The sequence below is a fragment of the Rhineura floridana genome, chromosome 1, assembly GCF_030035675.1.
Source record: "Rhineura floridana isolate rRhiFlo1 chromosome 1, rRhiFlo1.hap2, whole genome shotgun sequence".
Lineage (NCBI taxonomy): Eukaryota > Metazoa > Chordata > Lepidosauria > Squamata > Rhineuridae > Rhineura > Rhineura floridana.
This window is the reverse complement of record NC_084480.1, coordinates 276,276,833-276,295,603: the sequence shown is the minus strand read 5'-3', so window position 1 is coordinate 276,295,603 and position 18,771 is coordinate 276,276,833. Positions and strand designations below refer to the sequence as shown.

General features: G+C 40.4%; 1 protein-coding gene across 1 annotated transcript; it reads right to left on the bottom strand.

The window, feature by feature from the left end:
- Positions 1–9,321: 9,321 nt before the first annotated feature.
- Positions 9,322–17,401, bottom strand: LOC133372953 (myelin P2 protein-like). The gene is made up of 4 exons (XM_061602224.1): positions 17,151–17,401; positions 14,447–14,619; positions 12,658–12,759; positions 9,322–10,470 (listed from the first exon to the last, which is right to left on the bottom strand). Exons 1-4 carry the CDS (start codon positions 17,317–17,319, stop codon positions 10,420–10,422), a joined length of 495 nt encoding a protein of 164 aa, XP_061458208.1. The 5' UTR covers positions 17,320–17,401; the 3' UTR covers positions 9,322–10,419.
- Positions 17,402–18,771: the final 1,370 nt, after the last annotated feature.

The following is an 18,771-nucleotide window of genomic DNA, read 5'->3' as shown; positions in this document are numbered from 1 at the left end:
GTACATTTATCCCTTACAAGTGGGTTAGTGTGTATGCAGCCAAGCTCTATTATGGAAGTGGAATGAGGAACCCATTCCCAATATGAGATTTCAGATTGTGTTTGTGGATCTGCCATGCTTCACTAATCCACTCTTTAAATAGCAGTAAACACCTGACAAAAGCAGGTGTGGAGCAATCACTGCTGCTCTACAGCAGAGGTAGCCAACCATTTTTGGCTTGAGGGGTAGATGGATGCTCAGCCAGTCCTTGTAGGAAGCTGCCTTGGGCCAAGTCAGACCATTGTTTCATCTAGCTCAGTATTGTCTTTGCTGACTGACAGCAGATCTCCAGGATTTCAGGCAATTTCCCACCTGGAGATTGAATCTGGAACCTTCTACATACAAAGCAGATGCTCTTCCAATGAGCTACACTGCTCTGAGGACAACCTGTTAGCAGTGGGCATGGATAATGTGTATTTTTCCATGTGTGCATGCATGCAGACCTGTCTCCCCTACCTCTCTTAGCACAGTCAGAGATCTTGCAAAGTCATCTCAGCCCAGCACTGGGATGAGGAAACTTTTATTCTTCACAGAACAATTGGAAGAATAAGGCAGCATTTCCAGTCCTTCTGTTCGCACTAGGTTAAGGGAAAATGCTGCATTTTACTCCTTTTTGAAAGAGTCAACATAACTCTTCCAGGGAAAATCTGATAAGTAAAAACAACAGAAAATCTGGATTAAAGGAAGGGGAGGGAAATATGGGATGACATCTTGAGGATGATGCACTGTGGATGCTACAAAAGATTTGCATGCATGACTAGCACAAGAGTCCACAATAAACTAGTTGAGATCTGGACACAAAATTATTGCCTGCTCTCTATCACTTGATCTTGCTAGTAGGGATGAGGTCCATTGGCCAGTTTAAAAGCATTCCCTCAGCCTAATGGGCCGCTATCTATTCAAGTTCATTCTTTGTCTGCTAGCTGCTGCTTTTACTAATTAGGTTTTTTCTCTCACAAAAAATATTGATATTGATCTTTTGAAAGGAAATATTGATAAACGAAAGGAAATATCAATAAAATTACTATTCTTAATATCAATATTTTAGAGGTGGATTTTTAAAAAACTATTTTCAGAAATAGCTGTGGAAAGTTGCTTCATAAAAATCTGATCTGCAACAATGGAGAAAAAATGAAATGAATATATTGGTGAAAATAACAATGTATAATATTGGGAGAAACTGCTTGTAAAATGTGTACATTAGTCAAAACTACATACAAAAATGTGTTTACTTGGAGAAATTCACACTAAAATGCTGAAGAATTTTCATGAGGATTTTAAAAAAAATTGCTAATTGCTGCAGACATGTGGAGAACTGAATGTAAGAGTGGAAGCATGAGAAAGTGAGAGAACCGAAACTGACCGATCTTTCCATCCCTAGCTGTGGCCTGGTCATCTCCACTGCTCTGCAGCAATCAGGGTAGGAGCTGCACTCGAGCAGCATAGACCTGTTCCTAGCTGAAAATGGAGAATTGGACCCAGCTACTGGAAAACTGCTTTAGAGTTCGCTAATGATATTTTCTGACCTGCATGAAGCCAGAAACTGTTTCCTTGTCTGCTTATTTAATAGCACAATATTCATTTTGGTCAAGCTAGTTAAATGAATTGCAGAAAGCCACGCTAGAGCCCCTGGAAGACATCACTATGAGGGTGACTATGCTTCATTGGCAGCTTCAGATATCTGAGAAGCTCATCTAGATTGGTGGAGCCATAGCTCAGGGACTGAGCATGTACTGTGGGAGTTGCACTGTCAATCCCTGGCATCGTTAGGCAAGAGGAAGTTGGGTGTGGGTGGGAAAGAAATTTTGTGCGACTCAAATACACAACTGACCTAGAGGGCTCAACAGTCTGCTATAAGCCAGCTCCATGCATGTAGACAGGATGTACACAGTTTGCTTAGTGTGAATGAAGATAGTGGTGCAGTCAATCCTGATAAAGAATCATGTCTGAAAGGCAAACCCATGGCCAGTGGAGGCTTGTCCCTAAGGGCAAATACAACCTTCAGCCTTGATTCCTCTGAATCCACCTGCCTTCTTCCTTACAACCAGTCCAGGGAGTGTCCCTGGCAGTCATCTTCCTCTTCCTTAGTCTCAATCAGCAGGGAAGAGGACCAGAGACAAAATTAGTTGGCTCTGCCTGTCATTGACTCTGGCTCCACCTACTTTTTGCTTTTCTGCCTTCTGCCCTACCTGTCCCAATGGGCACCAGCCCATGGCCATATCATGTGTAAGAAGGCAGAGACATAATGGCTCCGCATACACTACCATGTACTTTAGAAGTTGGCAAAGCCACCCTTAGTTTCATACTTCTAAATCACATGGTAGTGTGTAGGCAGCAATTTTGTATCTCGGAATGCTTCAGAGTGCTCACTTCAACCTAAACTGGTGAACTAACTCCAAGGGGGAACGCTGGGAGACCTAAATGGCTAGTCTTTTCATATAGCGCCACCAACAAGCGCAATACTTTACGAAATAACAGTCTGCACTGTAAATAAGGGATCCAAATTGTACCTGCATTGTACTAGTATTACGTTTTTGATCTTTTTCTTTTGTACAATCTAGGTACTGTTTGGATACAATTGGTGTCTATTTAAAACTCTTATGACACTCTTGAAGGGTGTACTTTTAACTTTACAAAATAAGCTGGAAATGGGCAGGTGATGGTTAAGCTATATTAGCTGGCTTGTGCTAATGCAGCACCACAATAGTTCAGTGCAGCAGTAAAAGTCAACATGGCAAATGTGAAATCGCATGAGCAGAAGCATTATTGACTGGGGTGGGGAGGGTGTTAAGCTGACGGTGCAGTAGCTCTTTTCTTGCCATAAGAATACAAGATAAAAATGTGTTCAAGAGCAGGGAAGGGTAGTGTAAACATAACTAATACAATGCGTAAACTGGGATTAAACTCCCAGAAATACAATATATGAGTAATCAGGAATATTCCATATGTGGCATGTGCTTATTTTTCTGCAGTGCAAGTGCAGCTTTGTGGTAAGATGCGCTTGCGTGCAAGGTTTTAATTCACTAGATAACTGCTCCAGTTAAGGAGGGGCCTCTAGCAGTCCAGTACAACTTGCTCTTTATACACAAAAACTGGGCCTTATAGAATCAGTCCAGGAGAAACCAAAATTCATTCAAGACATGTTTGTTTTAGGCACTCAGAGCACTGCTTCTTTCTCAGGTAGCTGTTAATAATAATCATTGCTTGTACTAACAGATTTAGATACTTATATAGGTTTGGACTGCACCTCAGGGGCTCTTAGACCTCGGGGGTCTCAGGGGGGTCTTACACCCCTTTCTTTTTTGGGAGCAGGGTCCCTATGTCTCTAACATCCTATGAGCCAATCAGCATGAAAGGGGAGTGTGTTAGCCACTGAGAAGAGGCTTCTAACATACTTCCTTGTCCTTTCCCTGCTGATTGGAGCCAGTCAAAGTGAAAAGCGGTGACTGAGTCTCTGAGAAGACTCTTCTCAGTAGCAAACACTTTCCCTTTCATGCTGATTGGCTCCTAAGGACATCTGTTGTTGTGGGAAAAGACATTAACAAGGTTATCATTCTCAACCCAGCAAAAAAGGGGGAAGGGGGCGTGGCTGTAAGTAACATGAAGGGACCCTCACTTCTGAATTTGCTACTACACTACTGATTAAAACCTTCTCCCACAACAACAGACATCCATAGGAGCCAATAAGCATGAAAGGAGCTACTGAGAAGAGTCTTCTCAGTGTCTGACTCACCTCCCTTCACTCTGATTAGCTCTAATAAGCAGGAAAGGACAAGAAAGCATGCTGGAAGACTCTTCTCAGTGGCTAACAGACTCACCTTTCATGCTGATTGGCTTATAGGATGCTGGAGATATTGACCTGCTGGGACCCTGCTGCCAAAAAAGTAAGGGATCTAAGACCCCCTGAGACCCTGGACGACTACACCCTTGAACCCACCTTCGGGATCTGTCTGAATCAAAAGTTAGAATAGAAATAAAACAAAGAAATAAGTATTGGTTCTGGTATTTTACCTGAGTTTTGGGTTTTAATTGAATCCCAAACGAAAAACATGTGGATGATTCAGAGAACAGTTTCTCAGCCTTCATCCCATGGAGTATTATCCTTGATACGTATGTACATTTTCTTGTAGAAAGCTAAAGGACTGAGTTTGCATATGTTTCAGTCTCTGGCAAATGAGCTAGAACCTCTCTTTATAAAAATAAAAAATAAACAAAAACAACTGCCTACATGACATTTATCCACATATGGTAACAAGTGTTGGGATGAAACTCCTTGGATCCAAGTTAAACTGTTGACCTAGCAAATCAACTTTGGCTCTTCCATTCAAAATCCCTTGAGCCCTCCTTTTCCTTAAATAAATTATAATACACTGTCAAAAATAAATGGCATCTGGAAAAGCATGTTGAGAATCTGATACCCTATCCAAAATTCTAACACAGTGATGCAAACTATTTTGTGAAAACCTCCACCCATACTTGCCTTTTGGGACTATACTACTTTTGAGTGATGTTTTGCTCTTTAGCCCAAATTATGTTATCATTATTTTCAGGCAACTATTTTCCCATCTGAAGTACAATGGCCTATTGCCCAGTGCAGTGCTTCGTACCGAAATAACAAGGTATGCAGGAATTTCCTTCTTGATAAACAACCTAATTATTTCCATGAGTTCTGAGGGAGTTCTGAATGCTGTATTTTAATCTTCCTTCTAAAACGATAACCCACTTAGGAAACATTGTTTGTGGAACTAAGTGGATGCTGCTCTTTTTGCCATATGAATATTTCTGGAAGGGAGCTTTGCTATACAAACTAGCTAATTGCAAAATTCTATGCATGTTTACTGATTCATTCCTCTGTGTCCATGGGGTTTACTGCCTGGAAAGTGTGCATAGGTTTGCAGCCTCGGTTATTATTCAGTCAGCGCCAGAGCTGTATTGTATTTGCTTTATCATCACACATTCTACTTGATGTTCAGCGTACTTTTATTGTTCCAATTAATCCATTTTAGCTGTGTCTAGGGATGAGAAAATCTGACCATTTTGGGGTTTTCCCAGTTTTTTACTTTTACAACCCTAAATTCCGTTTTTCACATTTCCACATCAGTTTGTGTTTTTTTACAAAAAGTCCTCCTCAAAATTCATTAGCATTTTAGTGCAAATTTCTCCTAATATACACATTTTTGTATTCGATTTTCCCCAATGTAATGCATTTTTATCATTATTGTCACTAATGTATGCATTTCTATGCACACTTCAGCATATGCATTTTTGTACACATTACTTAGCTGGAGAGATGCATTGCAAAATTCAGAGAAGAAATTGCAAAGGACAACTGTTTCAGTTCCCATATTGTTTTGAAAAGTACAAGTTTTGTGGGTTCACCTTTAAATGCAGACTAAATTGAGTTTCTCCCCACCCCTAGTTGTGCCACTGCCTGAACTGTCATTGGCTATGTGTGGTTTTATCAGACACAAACCCTACATAGAACTCAGCCTGCAATGGTTCTAGTTCTTACCTTTTCAACTCTGCGTTACCTGGACTCTGCATACCTCTTCCTATTTGTATCTCAGATCAGCAAGTGAAGCATGCTCACTCTGATACTCTCCTTTGTTGGCATTAGAGCAATGAAAAGATGAGCCAGGGCTTTTAACAGCTGTAGTACCCACCTTGTGGAATTTGCCAGCTTGACGTTCACCAGGATCTCTCCTTGTACAGTTTTTCATTGGGAAGTGAAAATGTTTTCGTTCAGGAAGACTTTCCTGAGAACAGTCGGGTAAGCTGGAGGAGTTACCTGAGTTTGATTTTCAATGGGTTTTCTACTGCTCTTGTTTTCAGTGTTGATTTGTTTTGTCTTGTTATTAATTTTAATTCTTTGTTTTAATGTATACATTTCTGGATATTTTATAGATATACATAACACATTGTTGACATTGGTGTCAACAGCATCATTTAGCTGGCAGTCAAGCTTTTGTGAGTGGTACCAGGAGGGAAGCCATTTTCAGCTATCCCCCCAGCCCCTACCCGAAATGTACTCAGGAGGGTCCCCATGGGGGTGCAGAGGGGAATTGCTGAAAATTGCTTCCCTTCCCATTCAGCTGAAAGAAGGCTCATGCATAAGTAAATGCATTGTCAATCTAGCAATTTCTTGCTTCTTCAGAAGACCCTGCCCTTTCTCTCTCGCTAGCATATATGCTTGGCACTGCCTCCCAGAACACCAGTGTGATGTGTCTGCTGTTATTTCCTTCAACCCCTCTTCAAAATCCACCTTTACCATAAGTCTTTAGCACAACCCCCTAGTTCTCATGCCATACTGTAACTCAGGGGGCTTCCAGAGATGTGTTTATTGTGGGGTTGGTGGTTCTCATGGATGCACATTTTTTCACAGTGTCTACACAAATTTGTTGGCATCAAAATGCCAGCCCATATCTCTCCCTCGCCCCACATTAATCCAGATTTACTCTGTCTGCTCAAAATCCATTAAGTTAAAAATAATGAGCCATTTGCAGTAATAAGCCTCTGGGCTCATCTACATGACAGTTTAGTGTGTGTTTGGTGCTCCCCTTTTAATTTGCATGATTCACATGACATTACTGGCAAACAGAATCTATCACACTGTTTTCCCCCTGTAAATCTGGACTAATCCAATCCGCTGATAATATGAAAAGTTTAGACCAATATGGCTCCACTCTACTCCACATGTCTTTGAAGATGGTTTGCTTTGATGCTTTTTAGTGGGCAGGTGAATCGTCACTTTCAGCTGTTCTCCTTTCTCCGCCCACTAACTCTCCCATGAATTCCATTTTGTTTCCGGTGGTTTATCTAGCAACTTCTGACTGCTCTGTCCTCCCCCCTTCACAGTTTGCTGCAACTGTTCCTCGCTTTCTCTGAGCAAACTTCCTTCACTCCTTTTGTTTCCTAAAAAATCTTAAGTGGATTTTCAAAAACAAGTCACCTCAAAAATATCAGTATCAGTGTTGATATTTTCAGAAAAAATATCTGGGCTCCTGCTGGGAGGAAGGGCGGGATATAAATAAAATAATAAATATTTTCAGAAAATAATTATATTGATACATTTTTTTAAAAAAATATGAATATTATGTTGATTTGTTTTTCCAGTGGGGAAAAATTAACTCAGAAAAAGCAAGGGGCAGGGGAAAAGGGGGGGCAGATGACCCCACTTCTTTTCAACCACCAGACTTTAGGAAGCTGGGACAGGAGGGAGTGGAAATACTGCTCACGTCAAAAATATTTGCATATGCCCAGTAACTGAGCAAACAGAGGGATTAAAAATGTAAAATTAGAGATCAGGGCCACAAGGAAACAGCGACACAAATCCTTCCCAGAGGAATGCCTACTTTTGTGAATGGAAAACAACAGATTTGAAGCTACCATTGAGCACGAAGTGTGAACTTTGCAAATTTATTATGATGGTAAAAGCTGTGTATTTGCTACAAAGAAATGCTCCCATGTGAATAAACCCAAAGTCTGGAAACACACTCAGGCTGCAATCCAATACATGTCTACTAAGAAGAAAGCTCCATTGGGTTCAATGAGACTTACTCCTAGGTAAGTGTGTATTGGATTGCAGCCTAAGTCAGTAACTAAGCACATGCAATTGAAAGAGCTGCACATTGTTTCCATGTTTACCCATGCCTGCCTCCACTTGTTTCTCTCCCTGTGTTGTCTCCCCTGTGTTGAGTTTTAGACTGTAAGTCCATGGGACAGGGACCTGTCCTCTTGTACTCTGTAAAGCAACATGCACACTAATGGCACTGTATAAGTCATAATAAAACATTTTATTATTGTACATTGGTACTAATAGCAGAAGTTAAAATAAATTCAAGTTGTGATGATGCAAAATTGAAGTTGGCATTAAAGAAACTTTATAGAAACGTTATAGATTAATAAAATAAGAGACATTTTTAAAAACTGCTGTATACTGGGTCAGATTTTCTGTCCATCTAGTCCCAAACTGTTTCCAGGATCTAAAGCAAACTGCTTTCATTTCACCTACTCCCTGATCATTTAAACTGGAGATGCCATGGACTGAATCTGGGATCTTCTATATACAAGGCATTCACTCTACTACTGAGCTATAGACTCTCCTAATGAAAGTAGAAAATATAATGTACCCATAAACAAAAGTTGATATGAGAGGATGGAGAACAGGAAGTTGTGAATGGAACCAACAAGGTTATAGTCATATGAACAGTTAGACATGTCCAAGTCCCATTAAGCTGAACAATAGGATGTGGTCTGAGCATTCTCATAAAGGTCTGTGTAGTTTCAGATCCTGCTTCTTCCAACCTCCCAGATTCTCCAAAGCAGAAGGCTTAGAGTTCCATTGAATGTTGCCTGTGCATTGATACAATATACCACCTACATCATCTGTTTTTCTTTCCAGTGCTATCAGCTCATCAGCTCAGTTGCACTTTTTCTGTTCCAGAAAACCTTCCAGCTCTCATGATATCTTTGCTAATGGCTGTTTTCCTATAGAGAATGAACCAGGGTGTGTGTGTGTGTGTGTCAATCATTGCTTTAGGCTGTAATCCCACTCACCCTTCTGCTTGGCTGGGTAAGTTGGATGCCGCAAATCTTTGGCAGTACTGGGAGGCTCCCAGCTACACCGGCCTCTGCAGCAGCCCTCCACCATGGCAGAGATGTGGCTCTACCAGGAGCCCATCAGGGACAGCCAGCCTGGCAGAAGGAGGCCCAGGAGAAGCAGACAGAAGGCCCAAAAATGGGGTGTTCCAGAGGCATGGCAGGGAGGAGACATGGGGAGGGACTTGCATGAGATCCTACTCGCTTTCAGGCCCCTCCCCCAGGTCCTGATCCTCCTTCAAACTCTGCCAGCCAAAAGGGTAATTAAAACAATTAATTTTATTTCCCATTCAGGCCTATGGGGACCACTTACTCCCCTGGAGGCCTGTTTGCCAGAGCCGGCACTTTCTGGCTGGCTCATGCATGCGACTCCTGATGGAGCAAACGTTCAGCCATGGCTTCCAAATGGGAGGAGGATACTGCAGAGCTTTCAGCCAGCTCCTCCTCTGCTGGGCTCCCCTCCATTGGCTGCCTGCAGTTGGATTGCTCTGTTAGTTACTCAGGGTGCAACTGGTGCTAGAAAATAAATGGTAAAATATGGGTGCTTCTAGAACTCACATTGTACCCTTCACCCAGTGATACCTGCATTCCTTTGTCTTGAATGCCAGGCCAGTAGTCAGAGCTAGGAAAAGTTACTTTTTTGAACTACAACTCCCATCAGCCCCAGCCAGCATGGTCCCTGGATTGGGCTGATGGGAGTTGTAGTTCAAAAAAGTAACTTTTCCAAGCTCTGCCAGTAGCGTAGTGGCAAATTCAGAAATGCAGAGTCCCCTCGTGATAGTCACATCCATGACCCCTCATAGCCAAGCCTCCCCTTCTAAGATTATACAACAATCTGGTCAGGCTTGAATATGGACTTCTGTTTCTCTGCCATTGTCACTAGTTGACTGTCATTTTGCTATGTCAGAGATACTGCTTGAATTACTGAATTCAGTGTCTACATGTTTATCTCCTGCTGCTACCAAACTGCTTGATGATGTAGATGGGATGCTATCATCAGGATTCACTGTCTCTTCTTCTGCAGTTACAGAATTCTTGCACTCCACAATGTGACTTGTTGAAGTTGCAGCTAATAGGAACTCTGATTCCGATCAGCAGGAAATGACAAGGAAGCAAGTCAGAAGACTTTTCTCAGTGGCTAACACACTCCCCTTTCATGCTGTTTGGCTCATAGGACACAGGAGACATAGGGACCTTGCTGGGACCTGGCTCCCAAAAAAGTAAAGGGTCTAAGAACCTTTGAGACCCTGGACAACTAAACCTCTGTCAGCCACACTAATTTAACATCCCTGAACTGCATAGTGTGTCATTTAACACGGTTTGTTTTGTTTCTGTGCAACTGAATTTGATTAAATAAATGAGTGCATTACACACTACTGAGAAAAAAAACATTGGCAATGTCTTCAGAAGGGCCAGTGCCAAACATTGGATGGTATTTAATGCTAGTCCTACTCAGAGTAGACCCATTGAAGTCATTAGACATGATGACTAACTTGGGTTTATTATTTTCCGTGTGTCTACTTTGTGTAGAACTTAGTTGAATACAACCCATAGTACCATACTAAAATAATACATTCATGTGACAGACACCAGTAAGCATTTATTGAGTCACAAATACTTTCACAATTACTTACACAATGTTTTTTAAATCTGTGTTTATGGCTTAGTTGCTTGCTCTCCAGTAAAACAAAATGAAGAAAAAAGGACACGATGGTTAGCTCCCCACAGAAACAAGGTGGCTCTGAAGAACTAGATTCAATTGAGTCGAGGTTTGTTGATTTCTCACATCTTCTCATAGACTCTTGTGCAAGTGATGCCTTTCATGGTGCATTCCTGAGAAATAGAAAATAGCTTAGGACATCTGCATTGCCTTTATATAAAGCATACTGAAGTGATATTACACCAGGGATGGGGAACCTGTGACCCTCCAGATGTTGATGAATGACAGCTCCCATCAGCCCCAGCATGCATGCTCAGGCTCATCCACAGGCTCTCCACTCCTGCATATACCACCAACTGCAACAAGATCTGAGGATAATTACACATAAGAACACAGCCCAGCTGTAAGCAGGAAACACATTTTTATTTCACACCATCAAAACATCTTGAATAAAAGTAACTTGCACTGTGTGCTGTGGCTAACATTCAGTTTTTGTACATGTGCACTTTTCAATCCCAGAAGTGTTTTTTTTACCAACTTTTCAACCTCATGGGGCTTATCATAATCATGCATCTCTGATTATGACGCTCCAGCCTTCCAGAAATCCATGCTCACTTGGGATGTTCATGTTCCTTCCAGGTGAGCCCAATAGGTCAAAGTCCAGACTCATAAAGTTTGAATGAATCTTGGGGGTCATCTAGTCCAGTCATCTGTGCAGTGCAGGATCTGCAGTGCAGGGTGCATCTGAAATATCCCTGGCAGATAGCTGTCCAGCCTCTGCTGAAATAGGTCTAAGTCAACAATTCTGTTGCTCAGTTCTGATGTGAACAAGTGCTATACCTAAACTTGGTTTGAAGGCTAGCAAAATCCAAGGTGCAACACTTCTGGATTTCCAGAAACTTAATAGCTGGGATATTTTGCTTAGGTGTTCTGGAAGCCTAATTATCAGCTGGAAGCTCTGTGCATTATGCATCATTGTGTGAATGCACACAGTCCATACTGTTATGTTGGAAAGAGGCTACATGCATCAGCTGAATCATGTAGACATGTGCCAGGAAGTGTGAAGATGCATTTAGATAAGACTCCCTTGTTTGTATGCAATGTATGAGATCAAGTAGTAAAAATGATACATGCAGTCACTTCAGATATGCTGTTGTAAATGCATATAATATCATTACACATTTTTAATCCATAACGAGTGTGGCAGGTGGGGAACAATTTTATTCCTTGCTTGCATCCTGATCCCCATATATTTATTTATTTATTTATTATTTAATTTGTATCCCGCCCTTCCTCCCAGCAGGAGCCCAGGGCGGCAAACAAAGCGCTAAAAACACTTTAAAACATCATAAAAACAGATCTTAAAATACATTAAAACAAAAGTGTTAAAAACATTTTTTTAAAAAACAACTTTAAAAAAGGGTTAAAACATTATTAAAAAACATATTAAGCAATTCTAACACAGACGCAAACTGGGATAGGTCTCAACCTAAAAGGCTTGTTGAAAGAGGAAAGTATAGCTGAGCACTGGCAGGCAGGCATGTCATGGCAGCAGCTTGAAAACTTTAAACCTGATTTGGTGTTTTGACCTGAGTCAAAGGCATATACACAGTCCTAAAACAAACAAACAAAAACATCCCACCCTACTCTCATCAAGGATGGCATTTGCATTAAACTGAGCATACAGAAAAGAAAAGGTAAGATGAAATTCAGCCATGCTTGAACCATCTTTAAATCAAACTGAAGTGCATTTTCCCCTTAGATACACATTTTTAGTTTTTAACTCTAAGTCACTTATTTTAAGCAACCCCTTGAAGTTCAACTCTTTCTAAAATTTGTAACTGGGATTTGAGTACATATTGCCATTCAAAAATGTTGGGCACAACATTTTAAGTCCCCCTTATTACAATATAAGAGCTAAGCACATGGTTATAGTTTTCTCATTGCAGTCAATGGGACTTTAAAGTGTCTATCTTAGAATTATTTATTTATTTATTTATTTTATTACATTTTTAGACCGCCGTATAGCAATAAGCTCCCAGGGCGGTGTACAGCATAATAAAACAGGTTAAAATACAAGTGGATGTAAATACAATACACAATAAAACATAATTAAAAATTTTCAATTTTAAATTCAAATTTTAAAATTTTTAAAATGCCTGGGCGAAGAGGTAGGTCTTTACCTGGCGCCGAAAAGATAACAAAGAAGGCGCCAGGCATATCTCATCAGGGAGGGCGTTCCATAGTTTGGGGGCCACCACTGAGAAGGCCCTAGCTCTAGTTATCGTTCTCCGTGCCTCCCTATGCGTTGGGACACGGAGAATGAGTTATGTACAATGTGATTAAAAGCAGTAACTTACCACCACCATTTTCCCATCAACTAGTTTCCTCCTTAGTGTTGATTCTTTGCCATTCCACTTCTGCACTTGAACCAATGCACCTTTTTCTAACGTTACAATAGTCTGGAGACCCAAAGGGGAAAAAAAATGAAAATGTGACTATTTTGACTTACATATTTGCAGAAATAAAGAAGCAGGCCAGGCTGGGGTGCCATATAATGATGGAATGTCATGTAATCCACATGTGTTAATACCGTGTGATTATTCCTCAGGAGCACTTGTATTTCTTTTCTTTTCTTTTTAAAAAAATCATATCCTGTTTGTATATAGGGCCATTCAGGTTATCTCCATACAAGGGGCTGATCTTATTGACAGCAGTTTAGCTTCAGCAAAGCTGCAGCTCCAGTTACATACATGGAACCAGGACAAAACAGCATAGGTTGAAGGCATCCTTTATTTGAAGGGCTGTCTGGTCCGAGACCAGTTTAAAGATAAAAAACCAGAAGAAAGGGGAGAAGTTGCTGATCAACAGTTAGCGACTGAGCAGCAGACTGAGAAGGCACACAGGTCACCTGGTTACAGTCTCCCCGACTATGGTGAAATATATATCACATTTCTGTGATAGTAATGAGGTTGTAACCAGTGCTAGCCATACTCAGAGAAGACCCACTGAAATAAAGTAACATGATTTAGGTCCATTAATTTCAATGGGCCTACTTTGAGGGCGCTGAGTGTTTTTTTTTACTTTATAAGCTAACAGTGTTTTGGGGTGCTGGCTGTCTCCCTCTATACCTGATGTATACACTGACAGTCAGTGTGGTGTAGTGGTTAGAGTGTTAGACTGGGATCTGGGAAATCAGGGTTCAAATGCCTCCTCAGTCATGAAGCTCACTGGTGACCTTGGGCCAGTCACTGTCTCTCAGCCTAACCTACCTTACAGGGGTGTTGTGAGAATAAAATTGTGAGGTGAGGGGGGAGAACCATGTTTGTATGCCGCCTTGAGCTCCCTGGATTATGACTGTAATAATAAAATAAATAAATAAATGTAGGAGCAGCGGGCTTTGGCTGTCTGTTGGAGTGTTTAAGTTGTTTGTCTCCACTTATGGTCAATTAAAATGTATCCTAAAGAGAAAGAAACCTGGGCAAGTGCTGTGTCCCTGGAACCTCTCACCACTTCAGGATGTAGGATGAGTGTAATACTAGCAAGATCTATGCTATCTGTAGCTCACATATCAAGTTGCTTTTGGTTTTGAGAAGGGATAGGGAAGAAATTAAATTGATTCTGCATTTAAAGCCAGATCAATCAAATATACACTTTCTGGAACAATGGGAGAACCAAAACTCAGCCACCCCTCAAAATTTGCACATCTGGATTATTTTCCAACCAATGTTTACAAAAATGAATATATTAGGGGAAAGTATGCATAAAAATGAAAATATTAGTGAAAATAACATACAACAATGCATTCTATTAAGAGACGTTGCTTGCAAAAATGTGAACATTATTCAAAACTGCATACAAAAATGGGTTTATTAGGAGAACTTTGTGCTAAAATTCTGAAGAATTTTAATGAGGATTTTTTAAAAAACAAACAAACACAAATTTCTGCACCAATGTGGAGAACTGAATTGAAGATTGGAAAAGTAAGAAACTGCAAGAATTGAAATTGACAGAACTATCCATTCCTAGTTTTGAGGAAAAGATCTGAAGATCTTACAGTCTGTTAAAAGGAATAAAATGTCCCCACCTCTTCAATTTGTATAAACAATTACAAATACAATGGGTGGGGGCGGGATATATATCTCTCACCTTAGTTTTCCTGTCATCTGCTGTAGTTTCTTGAAATTCCTGGCCCAGCTTAAAAATGATCTGTGTATTTCTGAAGGTGCTTTCAGTCCTGATTGTAACTTCATCACCCTTCATGCTGATGATGACTTTGGGTTTGGCCAAGCTGCCAAGTTTTCTGGTGAACAACCCCACTCCTACAAGTTGGATAAATAAAACATCATTATGTTCCATTATATTCTGTTTGTAACATACATTACAAAATCCATGGCACCAAAAACATGTGTAAGTAAAGAAATGTCAGATGGAGAGGACTACAGCTATTAGTGGAAAGTGCTACAATTATTGATTGCCCATCCCCCCCCAAAGTATATTTGAACTGCCAGATTATTAGGGATTCCCAAATTATCCTAAAGACAAAGGTGAACTGTTGACCACACTGGTGTGTTTAAATACAAAAATTGTTATGACAGTAATCAATGCTAGATTCAAAAGAAGACCAGTGAAGACAGGCCTGCTTTATATGACATTTCCCCTATATACAGAGCCAAATCACACATGAATGTATAAGATTCTCTTTTGAGTACTCAGTACTTGATGACTCATACCTCCATGTGTGGACTAACTCCATTGAAAAGTACTGCATATGGTGATATCAAGTGATCTGACTGTTCTCTCTGAGATGTTTGATCTGTAGTAGCTCATTCACAGATTATCATTAAAGCTGCAATCGTGCATACATTTGCCAGGGAATAACTCCCATTGAATTCAATGAGGTTTACTTCTTGTTGTTGTTATGTGCCTTCAAGATGATCATGACTTATGGTGACCCTATGAATCAGTGACCTCCAGGAGCATCTGTCCTGAACCACCCTGTTCAGATCTTGTAAGTTCAGGTCTGTGGTTTCCTTTATGGAATCAACCCATCCCTTGTTTGGTCTTCCTCTTTTTCTACTCCCTTCTGTTTTTCCCAGCATCATTGTCTTTTCTAGTGAATCATGTCTTCTCATTATGTGTCCAAAGTATGATAACCTCAGTTTCATCATTTTAGCTTCTCATGACAATTCTAGTTTAATTTGTTCTAACACCCAATTATTTGTCTTTTTCACAGTCCATGGTATGTGCAAAGCTCTCCTCCAACACCACATTTCAAATGAGGTGATCTTATCCGCTTTCTTCACTGTCCAACTTTCACATCCATACACAGAGATAAGGAATACCATGGTCTGAATTATCCTGACTTTAGTGTTCAGTGATACATCTTTGCATCTGAGGACCTTTTCTAGTTCTCTCATAGCGGCCCTCCCCAGTCCTAGCCTTCTTCTGATTTCTTGACTATTGTCTCCATTTTGGTTAATGACTGTGTCGAGGTATTGATCCTTGACAAGTTCAATGTCCTCATTGTCAACTTTAAAGTTACATAAATCTTCTGTTGTCATTACTTTAGTCTTCTTGACATTCAGCTGTAGTCCTGCTTTTTGGTTTACTTCTAAGTAGGCATATTTAAGATTTCACTGTAAATGTTGCAGGAATTTCTTGATAAACATGCACCCTCCCCCAATAATCTCCATTAAGAAATGGAATCTCCATTGTGTACTTTCCACATTTGAAATGCGACCTGGTATTTTATTTCCTCAGGAATATATTGATCCTACAACCAATCCAGTCAGTGGCATCATACTTGACATGTGATGATGTGTGTGCTTTGTTTTTTTCCTACACAGAGGTTTCTCAATAACATTACATTCACACGAATCTACATAGGTAGGTGAGACTTCTGAGTTTACACAGTGTGTATTTTAAATATAACATGAAAATAAGTTTAACGTTATGGTCAATATGACAGGAATTCATTTTCTGCCTCCATTTTGTTGTATTTCAGACTGTGCATACACCATGTACAAATAGTTATAACACGAAAATGGTTATCATCTTTAAATTCTCTGAAGAAAGTGATGCATAGGAACTGTGTGTTTAAACCTAAATGTTCATTATGTTTACCTAAATCCTGGTTCTTTTGACTAACCAAATTTATACACTAAACATATCAGAATTAGTTAAAATACTTCAGTGTCTGAATTTAATTCTTGAAGGTAACAGAATTACAGTATAATCCTATATTCCACTTGCCCGAGTCCCACTGAGCTTAGTAAGACTTACATCTGAGTAGACATATGTAGCATTTCACTGTTAATGGAGTAACTGATATAGTGAGTTTTTGCTGTTGTACCATCACAGTATTGAATAACAACAACAATCAGTGCACACGGTGCTTTATAGAGTACAAGGGAGCAGGTCTCTGATCCGAGAGATTACAATATAAAATGATAGAATTAGTAAACTAGCTTTAAAAGAAATGAAACCCCAAAGAATATGCGACACCATGTTATACTGTTGTACACCATGTTATATACATGTTATATACATGTTATTTCTGTCGAAGAAATAAATTCATTCACAATAAAAACTGGGCTCTGGGGATAATCGGGCTATTGCTAGAAGTTGAAATTTCACATTATACAAGACAATAATTAAAGGAAAGGACAGGTTTTGAGCATGGTTAGTAAGACAGAAGAAATAAAGAATTTATCTTGTTCACCCTTTCAAGATGCTTAAGTTAAACATTTAATGATTTGAGTGAAAAGCTCTTAGCACCAAAAGATCACTGAAATGTATAGCAGCAGCAGTAGCAGTAACAATTTCCAAATTGAATCAAACCAGATCTCACCCAGTTCTTTCATGTAATCGTCAACGTTTTCACTAGAAACCAGTTTCCAGCTTCCCACAAATCTGTTGCACATTGTGCAGGTTTTGCTAGGCAGAGACTGCTTGGGAGTATGGCAGTGACAGGAACAGTTCTTAGTAGGAGGCAGGAGGAATGAGTGAGCCACACACATCTCAATAGCATCTTTTTAAGAGAGTCCCAGCAAGTGTAGAGCACAGGGCCGCCCAATGCAGAGGGACAACATCAGTGGCCAAACAAGGAGCCTTTTGTCCCAAGCCATTCATGCTGGTCCCAAGACTAGCAGCATTGTGCCTGCCACCAACTCCTCCACTATGACATAAAGCAGAATAGTTAGGAATGTGATCTTGCCATTATTGTGCTGGAAGGAAGATCCGGCACAGAGTCACAGTGGACAACAATATTTTGTTTTCAGGAGTGTGTTATGAGGATGACTAGCAGTTTGGGTATTTTCAAGAGACAAGTAGAGCCTTTTGTTCAGGATGTAGGGAGCATTGTGCGGTCCACAAGAAATAATTTGGAGAATGAAAGTTTCTTCCACAGAGGAGTGGTGCCTGCTATCCTTAAGGAGGCCTTAGCGTGACTACTTCTGGAACAAAATAACCTAGATGATATGGTTATAAACAACTATCATCTGGATGCTAACACCCCCTTTTTAAACAAGGTGATTGAGAGGGTTGTATCAGCACAACTGCAAGGATACTTGAGGATACTGATTACACCCATCCCAGACTGGGTTCCTGTCTGGCTTGGGGAATGAATCAGCTTTGATCACTTTGATGGATGACCTTTATAAAGAGAAGGATAGGGGTGTGTGACCCTGTTACTCTATTCAATCTCTCGGCATCTTCTGATACCATTAACATGGTATTACCCTGGTCCAGTTCTGCAGGATGAAAACAGGGTGCAGTGTTCTTCAGTGGTTCCACCTGCACAATAACTGCTCAAAGAGTAGCATGGAGAGCGAGGGGGAATGACAGTCAGCTCCCTGCTGTGGGGTCCCACAGGGTACCATCTTCTCCCCCATTCCATTTAACATCAGTATGGAGTTGTTGGATGTGTTCATTTGGAGATTTGGAGCAAAATGTCATCAGTATGCTGATACCACCCAACTCTATTTCTCTAAACAACTCCATGAAAAAATGGTGGAGGGATACTAAACATATTCTTCTCTTAAAATACATCCTTTCACAAGTGATAAAAAGGAGGAAAGTTGAAAAAGGATAGTAAATCCATTTTTTTGTACAGCCGTTATTATTATGTCACCCATGTTTGTAGCGTTTTACAAAGAATGAGAGGGCAGATTCTTGCCCCTAGAGGCTTATTATTACAAAAAAAAAGTCACAAGGGTGACAAAAGAAGAAGGAAGGAAAATGGAGGCAGTAAACAGGGGAAGTATATTTGATCCAGTTACACATAGTATTAGTTACAGAAGGGCAGAATTGGAGAACACTTGGCCCTCCAGACATTATTGGGTTCCAACTCCCATTAGTCCCAGCCAGCATAGCCGATGGCCAGAAATAATGCAAGCTGTAGTTCAATGACAAGTTTCATGGAAAAGTTTGGTTTTGAGGATTTGAGAGGTGGCTTCACTGGCAATCTGGGA

What these genes read in the sequence shown, in the direction of transcription:
- LOC133372953 (XM_061602224.1), bottom strand. Translation starts at nt 17,319, where the DNA reads ATGTGTGTGGCTCACTCATTCCTCCTGCCTCCTACTAAGAACTGTTCC. An exon ending in CAGATGACAGGAAAACTAAG is followed by an intron (nt 12,760 to 14,446) that starts GTGAGAGATATA and finishes TTGGGTCTCCAG; the next exon opens with ACTATTGTAACGTTAGAAAA. An exon ending in TTGATGGGAAAATGGTGGTG is followed by an intron (nt 10,471 to 12,657) that starts GTAAGTTACTGC and finishes TCTATTTCTCAG; the next exon opens with GAATGCACCATGAAAGGCAT.